Source organism: Onychomys torridus, chromosome 9 (genome assembly GCF_903995425.1).
Source record: "Onychomys torridus chromosome 9, mOncTor1.1, whole genome shotgun sequence".
Lineage (NCBI taxonomy): Eukaryota > Metazoa > Chordata > Mammalia > Rodentia > Cricetidae > Onychomys > Onychomys torridus.
This window is the reverse complement of record NC_050451.1, coordinates 40727669-40744064: the sequence shown is the minus strand read 5'-3', so window position 1 is coordinate 40744064 and position 16396 is coordinate 40727669. Positions and strand designations below refer to the sequence as shown.

The following is a 16396-nucleotide window of genomic DNA, read 5'->3' as shown; positions in this document are numbered from 1 at the left end:
TTTTTCAGGGCCTTCTTTACAGCTCAAGTTAACTGGCCTTAAACTTGGTGTGTGGCTAAAGTTTGATTTAAGATTTATTTACCCATGCTTTTTAGTTTATGAGTGCTCTATCTTCAGGAACACCAAAAGAGGGCATCAAATCCCAGTGCAGATGGTTGTGGGCCACCACGTGGTTGCTGGGAATTGATCTCAGGACCTCTGGAAGAGCAGCCAGTGCTCTTAGCCACTGAACCATCTCCCGAGCCCCAGAGTTTGATTTAAATATTCCATCTACTTGCTGCAGTGACAGTGTTCCAGCACTGCTGGCTTCAATGGCACTGAATAGTGAGGCAGATGGGAAATGGACAGTTACTCTATGACTTGTGTATTTTTATTTTCCAGGGATGATGCTAAGTAGTTCTGATCTTTCAAGTTGGGTTCCTAGACTGAAGCTGGATTCACTTGACAACAGAGGTAAATATTATAATAACCATCTTTACCATGAAAGATAAGGGACAGAATGTTACTAGAGGCTGAAGCTGAGTGGTTACAAAGGCCTGTGAGAGTTTCCTGGCTGAAGAACCACATTGGTAGTTTGCCCTTCCTCAGTCATTCAGTTTGCCGTGATGAAGTACATGTCAAGTCCGTGTTTCAGCTGATCGCACTGATTACACACATGTGCTGAGCAGACTAACGTGGGGGCGGACACTTTGATAGTATCAACATTTTGTGTTTTGATCTTTGTAGTAACGGGAGCTAAATCTAGTTGATCCTTACTAACTTAAACACTGCAGAAAAAGCACTGATAGCTGGAATAATTCTGTTAGCTAATGAGTTTGACAGTCTAACATTTTTATTCTATGTATATTGATGTTTTGCCCTCTTGTGTGCCCGTGTACCAAGTACACACAGTGCCCCTAGAGGCCAGAAAAGGACATTGGATTCCCTGTAACTGGAGTTACAGACAGCTGTGAGGCACCATGTGGGTGCTGGGAATTGAACTTAGGCTCTTTAGAAGAGCAGTCGGTGCTCTTCAGATGTACCGTTTCTCTGGGCTTCCCCATCTCCACTTTCAAATTAATATGTATGTTTTTTAAGTTGACAGCTTTGGACTCTTCACTTTCCAGTCTTTATATGATTACTTGTTCAATACTGTGTAGTTTTATGAGTTTGTATTTACGAAATGATTTTGCATGACAAACAGGTTATGGACCATGTATTCCTTACTTGACACTTTGCTTTACACTTTCCATGTTTGCATGAGAAATCATTTGGAAGTACACACAGCTGATGAACAGTATCCCCCCACCCCTTTTTTTTTTCCTCAGATACTACAGTTGGAATTCAAGAAGTACAAACATTTAGTATTCAGGAGAGAATAACCTGATTGATACTACATTTCTGATCTGGACCTTCATGCTGTAAATCATGGTTGTCCAATAAATGATAAATGAATGCATTCTTTTATGGTAAGGCTTGAGGCTGAGGGTTTTTTTTTTTGTTTGTTTGTTTTGTTTTTTTGTTTTTTTGAGACAGGGTTTCTCTGTGTAGCTTTGCGCCTTTCCTGGAACTTACTTGGTAGCCCAGGCTGGCCTTGAACTCAGAGAGATCCGCCTGCCTCTGTCTCCCGAGTGCTGGGATTAAAGGCGTGAGCCACCACTGCTGGTTGAGGTCTATAATTTGTGGTCAGCTGCTTGAATTTTAGTTTTTAAACAGTCAGAGTCAAAAGATCTTGAGGTGGTATAGTATCCTGTGTAGCTGAACTTTTCTCCAGTCCTGCCTGGCCCAGGGTCAGGACAAATCTCTCTCACTCACCAGTCCCGCAGCTGCTCAGACCCAACTGAGTAAACACACAGAGACTTATTGCTTACAAACTGTATGGCCATGGTAGGCTTCTTGTTATCTAGTTCCGTGTTCATGTTTTTTTAAATTTTATAATTAATTTAATTTTACATATCAGCCACGGATTCCCCTGTCCTCCCTCCTCCCACCCCCCACAATCAGTGTTTCATTTATCAATCAATTATAGCAACATATATTCACAACACACAGGACATCGCACAGCAATCATGCTTCCATGTAGTATACACAGAGTAGGCTTCTCGTTGGACTGGGTTTAAGCTTATGTTCTAACACTTAACAAGTTATATAGCCTTGGCAAGCTTCCTAATATCTTTATATCTTAGATGATAGTACTATAAGACAAGCGGATATTGTAAAGTAAGGAATAACTATGGTACAATCCACAGACCCAGAGAGGCCAAGGAACAAGGAGGACTCAAGGTGGACACTTGGCTCTCTCTGGGAAAAGGAAATAGAAGATGTTTTGTGGGTAGACTGGGGGTGAGTTGGGATGGGAATATGGGGGGCTAGGTGGGGGTGGGCAGGAGGGGGAGAGTACTGAAAGATGACTGGAAACAGGGGAGAGGGTCATGTTAGGTTCAGGTAGAAATCTAGTGCAAGGAAAACTCACAGGAATCTAAAAGGATGACTCAGCTATAGCCTGAACTTGCTGCTTTCTGTGACCAGGCAAGACTATGAGTGGAGGGACTGGGACACTGACCCAGCCACATAACCTTCCACCTACAATCTGTTCTGCTTTTGAGAAGTGCTGGGGTAAGGGTGACACAGATCATGTAGGAGTGGCCAACCAGTGACTGGTACAGCCTGAGACCCATGCCACAAGAGCCCAGCCCAACACTGCCAGGACCTAAAGGCTAGATGAACCTAGGATAGGACCAAACACACCTGGAGAAAAAAAATGTCAATCTAATGATGCCTAATGATATTTATTCTATTATACTTGTAGATCTGTACAATTGTCATCAGAGAGGCTTCCTCCAGCAACTGATGGAAACGGGTGCAGAGACCCAGAGGCATAACATTAGGCCAACCTCGGGAAATCCTGCTGAAGAAAGGAAGGATTCTGGAAGCCACAGGGCCAAGGACATCACAAGAAAACCCACAGAATTCACTAACCTGGCTCATAGGGGCTCACAGCATCTGAACTGACAGCTAGGGAGTCTTCATGGGACTGGCTTAGGCCCTCTGCATCTATGGGACAATTGTGTAGCTTGGACCTCTTATGATCGAACCCAGGGCCTGAAGCGCTCTATCACTGAGCTAAATCCCCAACCCCTCTTATGAGACTTTTAATAGTGGGAGCAGGGACTGTCTATGATTCTGATTTGCTGGCATTTGGGACCCTCCTCCTCATACTGGGTTGCCTTGCCCAGCCTTAATACAAAGGGAGGTGCTTAGTCTTATTGCCTCCTGATATGCCATATTTATTGATATCCATGGGAGTCCTATGCTTTTCCTGAACAGAAACTGAGGAAGAGTGGATTGAAGGGGACAGAAGGGAGGTCAGGGTGGGAATGGGGCAGACATGTAGGTGAAAGAACCATACATATAGTTAAAATAAAATTTGTATCTGCCCGGTGACCTCATTATTGCCACTACAACTGGCTCCCAAAGCCCAATTTAGTTATAAAATTAGGCACAGTATGGAATGAGACTATATTGTGTATCCCTATATAATTGAGTAATGTTTTCTTAGTGGACTAATCTTGGTTTGGCACTCACTTGTCTGTCAGTCATTTTGTAAGGCAATGTAAGTCAATGGTCTTCTGTTTTGTTTGCCTGATCCCTGTCCTATCTTTTAATACTTCATTATGTGGTTGCAGGTAAACTTTGCTCCTCACTGCTGAGAGCCTAAGCAGTGAGATTGTACTCCATCCTATAAAAAACTGGCTTGTCTTCTCTGGGCTTCATGAGGATAGGCAGGTAGTCCCCAGCAGTGCTTTCTGAACTTTGCCAAGCCAAACAATTATAAAGCAGGAGGTGATTGATTATAGGATAAAAAAAGCTCAAAGCCCAGGGCCATAGCTATAGCGAACTTCTTATTGTAATATCATTTCACAGGATTGTAGTGATTGATCATTGAAGTTACTGAAACACTCATGTTTAAATTTTAAATGGTTTATTGTTTTCCCAATTAATAAATTTCTTTAAAAAAAAACCAGATTTATTATGTTACAGTTCTTTTTAAAAAAATATGTATTTATTACATGTACAGTGTTCTGCTTGCATCCCTGCAGGCCAGAAGAGGGCACCAGATTTCATTACAGATGGTTGTAAACCATCATGTGGTTGCTGGGAATTGAACTCAGGACCTTTGGAAGAGCAGCAGTCAGTGCTCTTAACCACGGAGCCATCTCTCCAGCCCTAAATTTCTTAAGTTTATGTGTGCCAGTATTTTTGCTTGAATGCACATCTGTTCACCATTTACATTCCTGATGTAGAGGGATGAAGAGGGACATGGGAGTCCCTAGAACTGAACTGGAGTTAACAGGCAGTAGTGAGCTGCCATCTGGGTGCTGGAAATCTCACACCCAGGTCTTTCAAGAGCAGCCAGCCAGTGCTCTTAACCCCTGAACCTTCTCTCTCTGTAGACCATGCTGGCCTGTAACTCAGATCCGCCTGCCTCCTGAGTGCTGCGATTAAAAGGATGTGCTGCCACCACCTGGCCCAATGAATAAATAATACATTTCAAAGCAGTTTAAAATCCAGTGTAAGGGTACAGCATGCTCAAAAGATGAAAGCTGACTCAGTGTTTTTACTCTTGGAAATTTAAGTGAGATTGTACTTGATTTGTACTGTTTGGGATAGTTAAAACCAGACACTCAAAAGGCTCAGTTATCTTTAACATATGGTAGGTAGTATATGGTTTACCTAAGACCCTCCTTAAAGGAACCCTGCTCCCTAAGCTAAGGCCCCAGGAAGCAGAAGTAAATTTTGAGTGCAGTAGTAAAGCAGCTGACCCCAACCCCAGATAGCGGGGAGTAAGTAAGAGTACAGACCCTGCAATTTCAAAACCAGCTTGTCTAAGGAAAACAGCTTCACGTCTCCATTCTCCGTACCTACAGAAACCCCATCTTGAAGCATGTAATCTGCATTCTCTTGAACTCTGGTCATTTAGTGACTGGGTCCTGTGCCCTGATTGTGTCCTGTCTAGAACTAGAGATGCCACATCTATCTTTGAATAAAGTCTGCTATTCTTGGAGGCTGTCTAAATTCTCATCTTTTATTTCTTCATACAAACCTAATATTTACTTATCCAATGTCCCCTTGACTAATTTGTACCAATAGGATTAAGTAGCTAAGGAGAAGAGCAAATGTTAGAGCTATTTCATTAATGGAAGGAATCAGGTTTAGTGGCTGTAGCTTAGCTGTTTGCCTAACATGTATTGTACCCAGAGTCCCCCAAAGACCATCAAGAGACCAAATCAAATGCAAAAGCAGAATCTTTTTACTGTTGCAAGTTAACCCAGGCCTCTCCATCCGTCTGACACAGCAGCAGAGCAGGAGAGATCCTGAGTTAGCAAGGGGGCAGGGTATTTATAGGGAGTAAAGCAAGGGGCTGGGTGGGGGAGTTCTTGGAGTCTACAGACTACATAGGAACAGACTCAGGATTGGTTTATGTGAGTGACAATCATGTTAGTAACTTTTAATTGGCTAGGGTTAGTTGGGGGTTACAGTTATCCTTTTTTGGGGCAGGCCTGGACAAGTCCCAGGCTTTGTCCTTGAGCTGTTACGGAGGCTGGCTGGCCTAGCATGTACCAAATGGGGGCTCGCTCAGTGGCCCAGGCTTGGTGCATCCTATCTCCTTGTCCCTGCTGGCAGGGGCATCAATGACTGTCTTTTGTTTATGACCCTCTCAGAAACTGCTTGCTCAGTCTCACAAAACTGAAATTGAGGCCTGATCTCTGAGAGAAGACTGAGCAGCCTGTTATGGCATCTGCTGGTCCTCTCAGTATGAAAACCAGGTTCTATATCTCCAGCACACACTTCCCTGATCCCAGCCTCTAGTAAAAGTTCAAAAGTTCAAGGTTATCCTGTGCTACCCAGTGAGTTCAACGCCACTGTAGGAAACATGGAGCCTGTCTCACAAACAAAAGAGAAAGAGGTTTAATATTGGGAATGTCAATTGGTTGGTTTCATTGTGTGGCTATAATTAGCTCATAGCAGGGTCATCTCTTCTGAGAAGGCGCCTGCAAGAGAGTGGCATTATGGTTTGCATCCTAGCTACCTTCTAGCCCTCTTCTCTTGATTTTAATTTTCAGTTGGAAAAAAAGCACTGACAGGCAGAAAAACCACAGCTAACCTCTGAAGGGCAAAGTTACAGCAGTATTTAGGAGCTGAAGAGATGGCTCAGCAGTTAAGAGCACTGGCTGCTGTTCTTCCCGTGGTCCTGAGTTCAATTCCCAGCACCACTTGGTGAGGGACAACTAGTTTCATGGGATCCTATGCCCTCTGCTGGTGTGTAGATGTACATGCAGACAACAGCCACATACATAAACTACATAAATACATCTTGAAAACAAACAAAATAATCCCCTTAACTATTTGAATACTACCAGCATAGATATCTCTAAGTTACGACTCCTGGGGCTGGAGGGATGCCTCAGTAGTCATTGCTGATCTAGAGGACCGGGTCATCCTCAGCATCGATCGACCAGGCAGCTTACAACTGTCTGTAACTCCAGCTCTTAGAATAGAACATCCAACACACTCTTCTGACTACACGGTCATAAGAGGCACACAGATGTTTAAAAAAAAAATTAAAAATTACTTGAGAATGGGCTCACTATGTGGTCTTGGCTGGCCTGGAACTCAGCTGGAATGGGCTGGGACTAGAGAAAAAGAGAAATCTTTCAAAAAAAAAAAAAAAAAAAGTATGGCACTTGATCCTGTTGCTGCTGCTGCTGCTTCTTTTTGGCTTTTTTTTTTTTTTTTTGAGACAGGGTTCCTCGCTCTGCAGCCCAGGCTGGCCTCGAACTCACAGATCCGCCGAGCTTCTCCCTCCCGAGTGCTGGGATTGAAGGCGTGCGCCACCACCGCCCGGCCCATTGCGTCCTTGTAAGGACCTTGTGAATGTCTGCAATAGAGACTCTCAATGCATGTTGACGCGGGAAAGCGGGAGGCTAAGCCTGGGGCTGATCACCTCGGCAACGAGCCCCGGGTGCTACCCAGCAGCCCGCCTCGTGCTACCCAGCAGGCCCCGCGGTCGGCACGCATGCGTCCCGGACGGCTCGGCCTCGCGCGAAGCCTGCGTGTCTCGCTCGGGGGAAGGCCGGCGCCTTGGGCTTGCTTTGCTGCAGGTGTGTTGGCTGTCGTTTTCTCTGTGAGCGGTGGGGGAAAGGCCGAAACTCCAGGGAACACAGTGTGGTGGGGCTTGTTCGGAAACGCTTGGCCGCCCTCGAGCGTGTGGCTTGCCCGCCTGCCCTGTGGCTGCGGGAGTTGGCCGCGCCTTCCGCTCCAGCTGGGACGGGGAGCAGCATTATTACTCCGGGGGAGGTAAAGTCAAGTCGGCCGCTGGCCGGCAGGTGAATGGTATCCGGAAATTCAGCAAGGACGGAAGGCTGTCGCGTTGTAGCCCGTAGTGGCTTCAGAGCCACTGCTGATCTTGTAGGGGTTGTACAGGTGTGGCATTTGAGATGAAGGTGTTAGCTCATCCATTGACCCCCGTTACTAAAGCAACATTATTATTGTTGTTGTTGTTATTATTATTTACTTTTCTTTCCCCTTTGGTTTGTCGAGACACGGTTTCTCTGTGGAACTTTGGAGCCTTTCCTGGACCTCACTCTGTAGACCAGGCTGGCCTCGAACTCACAGAGATCCGCCTGCCTCTGCCTCCCGAGTGCTGGGGTTAAAGGCGTGTGCCACCACCGCCTGGCTTCTTCTGTTTTTTTCTTTAAATTAAAGATTTTTATTTATTTTACATACCAACCACAGTTTCCCCTCCCTCCTCTCTTTCCACCCCCCTCACCTCCCACCCTCCCACACCCCCCATCCACTCCTCCTTGTTCAGAAAGGGGCAAGGGGGCAGGCCTCCCATGGGCGTCAACAAAGCATGGCATATCAAGTTGAGGCCGGACCAAGCGCCTCCCAGCATCAAGAAGGATCTTGCTATGTAGCTCAGGCTGTCCTCGAACAAGGGATGCCTAGCTTCAGTCTCCTGAGTGCTGGGATTACAGGTGTGGCCCATCACCCTGTTAGGGAAATATTCTTAAGTTGTACGTTGAATGTGCTCACTTTTCCTTGGTGTATAACTGATACACCACTGTTATTCAACTTGTTATATATGACTTGTTAATGCTATTTCTTTCTTCCTTTCTTCCTTTCTCTCTCTCTCTCTCTCTCTCTCTCTCTCTCTCTCTTTTGGTTTTTCTGTAGCTTTGGAGGCTGTCCTGGAACTCGCTTTGTAGACCAGGCTGGCCTCGAACTCACAGAGATCCACCTGCCCCTGCCTCCCGAGTGCTGGGATTACAGGCGTGCGCCACCACTGCCCGGCCTGCTATTGCTTTCTATAGTGGACATTACTGAAAAGTAACTTAGTCTAGAGGATTAATTGTAAATGTGTTAAATCAAACTATGGTAATATATAAATAATAAAAAGATGTATTATTTAACCAATATAAATTTAAACAAACATTTTAATGTAGATTTTCAGGCTTCATCATAGATGAATTAGCTTAGTTTATATCTAATTTTATCAGGCAGCTAGTCTTTTAATCAAGGCAGTTCAGTTAAGAAATATGAGAAATCAAGATATATGTAAAAAAAAACCTTAAGAGTGTCACTTAATATTTTTACTGAAAAATCCCTGCAATTATGTGAAGCTTCACGTTTGCCAAGTATGAGGTATACTAGCCCTGACTGTCCTGGATCTCACTATATAGATCAGGCTGACCTTGAATGTACAAAGATCTGCCTGCTTCTACAGCCCAAATATTGTATTGCATGCTTCCACCATGACAGCTGGCCTTTAATAAAATGCTTTATGTTCTGGTGTTGGAAAATGGTACAGCAGACAGATTTGATTTTTATTTGTGATGTTTCTAAACATTTGCCATGTACATAGTATTCTTGGCATTGGTAAGAGTTGGAACTATCTGTATAAGGAAAGACCATAGTATTGAGGCTGAAATCAATATAATTTAATAATGCCAAAAATGTCTATTTTTTTTTCAGAATATAAGTACATTTAAAAAAATTCCATATTCATTACAATTTGACTTACTTATCTCTTCATTTATTCCTTGTTAGGATTCTTCTTCTGGAGACTATTATCATGTCTTTGTATGAGGATATGTTGCTTTGCAATTATCGAAAATGTCGCCTCAAGCTCTCTGGATATGCTTGGGTTACTGCCTGCTCTCACATCTTCTGTGATCAGCATGGCAGTGGTGAATTCAGCCGTTCACCAGCTATTTGCCCTGCCTGCAACAGTACCCTTTCTGGAAAGCTAGATATTGTCCGTACAGAACTCAGCCCGTCAGAGGAATATAAAGCTATGGTATTGGCAGGGCTTCGACCAGAGATTGTATTGGACATTAGCTCCCGAGCATTGGCCTTCTGGACATACCAGGTTAGCACTTAGGGCTGGGGAGATGTCTCAGTGGGTAAAGTGCTTGTGTAAGCATGAGGACCTGAGTTCAGTGCCCATAGGAGAGCTGGCCTCTCATGTGTGCAAACATCAGCCTCCATGTGCACAAATACAGTGGACACTGAAGTATAATCTGAGGCCTAAGTAGGATCTCTTTTTGTGTTGGTATGGGATACTGCTGAACCCAAGGCCTTGTGCTTAAAAGGTAAGTGCTTTACCATTGTGCTAAATCTGTAACTCCCTTCTGAGGGATTTCCTTAAAAATCCCTTCACTGTTATATTTATATTTCTTACATATACATGAATGTACAGAAAACTTTCTTTAAATATTCTCCCCTAATTTTTATTACAAGTATTTATCACGTGTAAGTAGATATTTTTGTTTTTATATTTTGTGAGTAACTGTTTGTACTCATACTTTTGTTTTATTGTTTATACTGTGTGGCAATTACCTACATATTTGTTCATCGGCTAGCTCAAGAATTTTTTTGTAGTGCTAACGACCAAACCCAGGGTCTTGCATATGCTAGCCAAGCACTTTTTCAGCCCTGACCATATTTTTGTAGGAAACTGCCAAACTGTTTTCCATTGGCTGTACTACTTTGTATTCCTGCCAAAAATGACGAATTGTAATTTTGGCCATTTTAATGAGGTAGAGTGGAATCACCTCAATTTTCCTAAGAAAATGATAGGAACCTATGCTCATTTTTTTTCCTGTTTTTACATTTAGTTATTGTGTGTGCATGTTCTGGATCCATAGGTCAGATAACAATTTTTGGGATTTGGGTTTCTTCATCATGTGCAAACTTGAGGTTGAACTGAGGTCTTCAGGCTATTTGTTTTTGTTTTTGGGACAGGGTCTCATGTAATCCTAGCTGGTCTGGAATTATCTATGTAGGCTAGGCTAGCTTCAAGCACACAGAACCTGCCTCTGCCTTCTGAGTGTTGGGATTAAAGGCATATGCCACCATGCCCTGACTTTGCCCATTTTAAAAGTGGTTTTGTTGTTACTGCTGTTTAAGCATCCTTTCTTATTTTGGATAGCAGCCCTTTTCAGATCTTTTGCAAGTATGTTCTCCCAGTCTGTGATTTGTCTTTTTCGTTCAACAGTGCCTTTCACAGAGTAGAGATTTTTATTTTTTTGAGCTGAGGACCAAACCCAGGGCCTTGTGCTTGCTAGGCAAGCACTCTACCACTGAGCTAAATCCCCAACCTGAGATTTTTATTTTATTAACATCTTCAGTGACTTTTTTGATGTCTAAAAGTCATTGGTGGGGCTGAGAAAATGGCTTACTGGTTAGGATCACTTGTGGCTTTCGTGGAGGCCCTGGGTTCCATTCCTGGCATACACTTGGTGGCTCCCAGCCATGCATAACTCTAGTCTCAGGAGACCTGAAGCCCTCTTCTGACTGGTGCACATACATACATTCAGGCAACATAAAAAATAGATAATGTAACTCTCATTGCCAACTTCAAAGTGTCTAGATTTCCCTTGTGTTATTACTTACGAGTTGATTTGCAGTTTGTATTCAGGTCTGACTCATTCTGAGTTAATCCTGTGAGGCTTCAATATTTTGCAATTGCTCCCATTTTAGGGAGCAAGGAAGGGTATCTCCAAGGAAGATGGACTTTGTAGTCTTATGTACCAGAAAAGTGACATCCTATTTTGTTTGCTATTTCCTAGTTACAGGTTCTGCCCAACATGAGTTACACATGTGTAAATTCTAGGATATTTGAGGGGTCTCATTTTTCTAACTCTGGATCAATTAGAAATTGGACTTCATATATGTGCATGTGACCTGTAAACGTGTATTTTTTCTTGGTTTTGTCTCATGTAACCCAAGTGGCCTTAAATTTACCCTAGCTGAGGTAGCTTACCTTGAGCTCCTGATCCTCCTGAATAAACCTTCACACCTAACTTCTGTTGTATTTCTTAAAAACTTTTAGGATATGTTACTTGCAGATAAGGCATACTTGTTTAGGAGGTATGCTTTTCTGAGCAGCCCATCTTTTTTGTAATCACCGCATTGTATGTTGTGGTTATGGTTTTTTGTTTTTTTGTTTTTTTTGTTTGAGACAGGGTTTCTTTGTAGTCCTGACTGTCCTGGAACCAGGTCTGTAGATCAGGCTGACCTTGAACTCACAGAGATCGCCTGCCTCTGCCTCCCAAGTGCTGGGATTAAAGACATGCACCCCCCCCCCACGTGATTATGTTTTGAGCCTGGCTTTAAATATTGTAATAATTATATCCCTGTATAAGCATCCTTTCCACTTGAGCTTGGAGGAGGTTCTACAGTCTCTAATATCAGGCTGCTTCTCATTTATTTGGACAGGTACATCAGGAACGTCTCTATCAAGAATATAATTTCAGCAAAGCTGAGAGCCATCTGAAGCAGATGGAAAAGATATATACACAGCAAATACAGAGCAAGGATGTAGAATTGACCTCTATGAAAGGAGAGGTCACCTCCATGAAGAAAGTTCTAGAAGAATACAAGAAAAAGTTTAGCGATATCTCTGAAAAACTTATGGAGCGCAATCGCCAGTATCAAAAGCTCCAAGGCCTTTATGATAGCCTTAGGCTACGAAATATCTCTATTGCTAGCCAAGAAGGTTCCCTGGAACAAGCTACAATTGCACAGTCTGGTGTCTTTGGCTTTCCATTAGGTAAGAAGGAATCTGATACCCAACACCTAGTTTTTAAATTATTATTTTTCACACTGTGCTGCATAGTTCTGCACACCCAGAAGGCTTCGAGAGTGACGAGCCATGGTAAGCTGTGTGGATTCCTTGTCTTACTCTGTACAATATTGCTCTCAGTTGTATTTGCATACATCTCAATTATCTTCATCTTTTTTATTTTATTTTTTTATTTTTATTTTTTTTCACTGTTGAAGGAATTTTTATTAAAGCAATTTTATAATCCAAATTACGTTTCCTTGCTCAGTCATCAGTTCTGCTACTTAAAACAGAACTGACATCCCAAGCTATTACACAGTAAAGAATTACAAATAATTCTTTAATCCCAGGATTCAAGAGGCAGAAGCAAGCAGATCTCTGAGTTTGAGGACAGTCTTGTCTACACAGTGAATTCTAGAACAGCCAGAGTTATGTAGAGACATTGTCTCCAAAAAATAAAAAGATGCTTTAGAATTTTCAGCAAAGTACAAAAATTTAAAGCATCTTTTTATTTTTTTGAGACAATGTCTCTACATAACCCTGGCTGTTCTAGAATTCACTGTGTAGACAAGACTGTCCTCAAACTCAGAGATCTGCTTGCTTCTCTCTTGAATCCTGGATTAAAGAAGTATGCCACCATACCTAGTTTAAGTTATTTTCAATTTGAGAAGAATTAATCTCTGTAAAACAAATGTTCAAATTGTACTCTGCTAGCTATTTAGTGGCAGTAATATGAGCTAGTGTTTTTCATTAGTGAATGTAGCACTGCTGTTTCATGTTTCCATGTGATTTGCATTGCACAGCCCACCCTTTAACCAGCTCTCCTGCATCTGACAAGGCCACGTTTTAGTTTCTTTCACATGCCAAGATGTATTTTTATTTCATTACATTCATTTGCTTGGTGTGTGTGTGTGTGTGTGTGTGTGTGTGTGTGTGTCTGTCTGTCTGTCTGTCTGTCTGTCTGTCTGTGGGGCATTGTATATGTGCCACAATACACATGGATAGGTCAGAGGACAACTTGCATGAATCTCCATGCACCATGTGGGTCCTGGGGATTGAACTCAGGTTGTCAGTCTAGGTAGCAAGCACCCTTACTCATTGGGCCGCCTTGCTGACTGGTCTGGATCGCACAGTTCTTGTTTCTGCCCTTGGATCATTAATTGTTTATTCAGTCATCACATAATTACCAAATATGTTCTATGTGCCTGGTTCTTGGGCATGATTCTGAGTAGCAAGTATGTAATTATTATCCAAATAGGCAATTCAAAATCTAGGCTGACTCAGGATCTTTTTTGATAGGTGGGTGACTCATTTCCAGTTCTTCCCTTGTTAACACCAGTGCAACAGAATCCAGTTGTTTTCCCCCTCAGTATTAATATAATTTTATAAATTGGCATACAACATTGAAGTCTCTTGGTAGGCTTTTCCAAAAACTGAAATTTTGGCATTTATTATAGACTAAGGAAAAAGGTTTAGTGAGAGAAAATGATGTTTTAGAATGGGAATGAGGTGATAAGAATATGCAAACAAAATGTTTCGTGGCCAGGTCTAATGGTGCAGTCCAGCCCATGAGAGGCAGAGGCAGATGGATCTCTGAGTTCCAGGACAGCTAAAGCTACATAGTGAGACCCTGTCTGGAAAAAAGACAAATAAATAAATAAGGAAGGTTCCTGCCTGGCATGGTGGTGCAAGCCTTTAATCCCAGTACTCAGGAAGCTGAGGCAGGTGGATTGCTCTGAGTTTGAGACCAATTGGTCCACCACCTAGTTTCAGTACTGGAGTGAGGCCCAGTCTGAAAAGTTTCTGCCTAGCTTCATTGTTTATAAATGGCAGTTTAGTGTAGGGAGTCTCTCTCTGTACCACCAGCTCCCAATAACAACATAGAGACTTCTTATTAATTATAAAAGCTTGACCTGTAGCTTAGGCTTATCCCACTAGCTCTTTTTTTGGGGGGGGGGGGTGAGTGTTTCAAGACAGGGTTTCCCTGTGTAGCTTTGCGCCTTTCCTGGAACTCGATTTGGAGACCAGGCTGGCCTTGAACTCACAGAGATCCACCTGCTTCTGCCTCCTGAGTGCTGGGATCACAGGTATGTGCCACCACTGCCCAGCCCCACTAGCTCTTATATCTTAAACTAACCCAGTTATATTAATCTATGTTTTGTCTTGTAGCTTTTTACTTTTCTTACATCTTGTACTTCCTGTTTCCTCTGGCATTCCCCCTGTGCCTAGATTCATCTCCTCCTTTCTCTCTGCTTGGAAGTCCCACCTAACCTCTTCCTGCTTAGCTCTTGGTCATTCAGCTCTTTATTAACCCAACCAGAAGGTGCCTTGGCAAAGATACATCTTCACAGTGTATGAAAAGATTATTCCATAATAATTTATTAGTCATTCCAAATGGATGCTGTACATATTTTTCTTGTCATTGTATGTGTCTTCATTCATTTTGTACATTGTAAAAAAGATATCTTTTTTTATGTGTATGGGTTGCCTGTGTGTAAGTATGTATTATCACTTGTGTACTACTCATGGAGGCCATAAGAGTGTTGGATCCCATGGAACTGGATGGTTGTGACCTATTATGTGAGTTCTGGGAATAAAAACTGGGTTTTTTTTTTAGGTGGATACAATCAGGTTATTTTAGGCGGATACAGCCAGCTTTTTCCCAGTGAAGTCTGTTAAAGCCAAGGAGGGGTCTGGTAGAAATCCTCAGATGTTTATTCAATCTGAGTTTTCACAGAAGTTATAGTGTATTCTGTGGTAGGGGAGGAGCTGAGTGACATAGTCTTTGATCTTGGGTCAGGTCTGTATATATTTTACCATAGGAGATGAGTTTAAGACAATTGTTTTATCCATCTCATAGGAGTTGAATTTTGTTAAAATGTTTGTTCAATGGCTATTAGTTTGTTCCTAAAGATCTATTAGGAAATAGTCTTACATTCGTTCCTAATTTTCTACCCTAGGGAACAGCTCTAAGTTTCATTTGGACCGTACACCAATTGGAAGCCGAGGTGGTGGAGATGAAGATGTTCAGTTCAGACCATTCTTTGTGGATTCCCCCACCGCACCTGAACCCCTTAACAACTTCTTCAGTTTTACTTCTCAAAGCCATGAGGCGGAGCAGCAAGTCTGCAGCAGGGCCTTTAAAGCAAAACGAATTTAGCTCCTCTCCTATTTCCAGACTGTCTTCATACAGTTTTACTCTCCATAAAATAATTGGCATTCCTGAGTTCTCTTCACATTTTCATCATAGAAGAAGCTGGCTTGCAGCAGGGTGTGTGGCTTCCTGTTTGGTTTCTTCACTTTTTGCTTAGGGCATAAGGATTTCATGAATCTCAGTCTCTACATTAGTCACTGCTCACACAGTCACAACATGGTTGCATAAATTCCTGTTTCAGACCAAGCTGTGTTTATGCTTCTGTAAGCACCCATGTTATATTTACACAGTGCTTTGGATTCTAGTGTGTATATGTTAAGTAAGTGTGTGCATTGATTTTCTCTATTTGCTAGTATATTCATGTAAAAATTATGGTCTGGAAAGTGGTGGCCAAGAATGATGGTCTTGGAAAATGGTGGCTTGCTATTTGCATGTATTTTCATTTGTATTAGCTTGTTTTAGAGGTGTGTTGTGCCAGTGAATGAAAGTATAATTTCATGCATACATGTTCAGTTTCTATTTAAAAAGAATTTACATTGATAAAAGTTATTTGCTGATTTAATTGGTGTTTTAAAATAAAACTGCTTCTTTACCTTTTTAACAATTGTTGACATATTTGGGAATGCGTTTCTTTTTTTGAGATTTATATTTATTTTTAATTATGTGTGTCTCTGTTTGGGCATGTGCACAAGAATTCAGACTTTAGGTTTCTACTGTTTTAATCACCTAATCTAAAATGCTGACCAAAGATCATCTTAGGTGAGCTGCACAGCAAATGTGTCAATAAAAAGGACTGCAGGAGCAGGCTGTGGTGGCGAACGCCTTTAATTCTAGCCCTTAGGAGGCAGAGGCAGGCAGATCTCTGGGTTCTAGGCCAGCCTGGGCTACAGAGTGAGTTCCAGGACAGACAGGAATACACAGGGAAAACCTGTCTTGAAAAAACAAAAACAAAAAGGAATCAGGAGCTTTTGCCTTAATTTTTTATTCAAATCTCCTAAGGGAGAAAATTGTTTTTCTGGCCCTGCTGATAAGAACAGCATCAAAGCTGTGACTTTAGCTGAGCTTGGAGTTACACTACAAGTCCAAAGTATAGAAAGATTGATTGCAGTGTTTCCTTAGGTCAGTTAATTCTG

At 42.3% G+C, this 16396-nt stretch overlaps 1 protein-coding gene and 1 non-coding gene across 2 annotated transcripts; both read left to right on the top strand.

Annotated features, from left to right (window-relative positions):
* Positions 1-594: 594 nt before the first annotated feature.
* LOC118591684 lies at positions 595-671 on the top strand. The gene has a single exon (XR_004945980.1). It is a non-coding gene; the product is annotated as a small nucleolar RNA SNORD126 (small nucleolar RNA).
* Positions 672-7073: 6402 nt separating this feature from the next.
* Ccnb1ip1 (cyclin B1 interacting protein 1) lies at positions 7074-15825 on the top strand. Its single transcript, XM_036199627.1, has 4 exons — positions 7074-7142; positions 9091-9412; positions 11764-12097; positions 15070-15825. The coding sequence occupies exons 2-4, from the start codon at positions 9116-9118 to the stop codon at positions 15267-15269; spliced, it is 831 nt and encodes a 276-aa protein (XP_036055520.1). The 5' UTR covers positions 7074-7142; positions 9091-9115; the 3' UTR covers positions 15270-15825.
* The last annotated feature ends 571 nt before the right edge of the window (positions 15826-16396 follow it).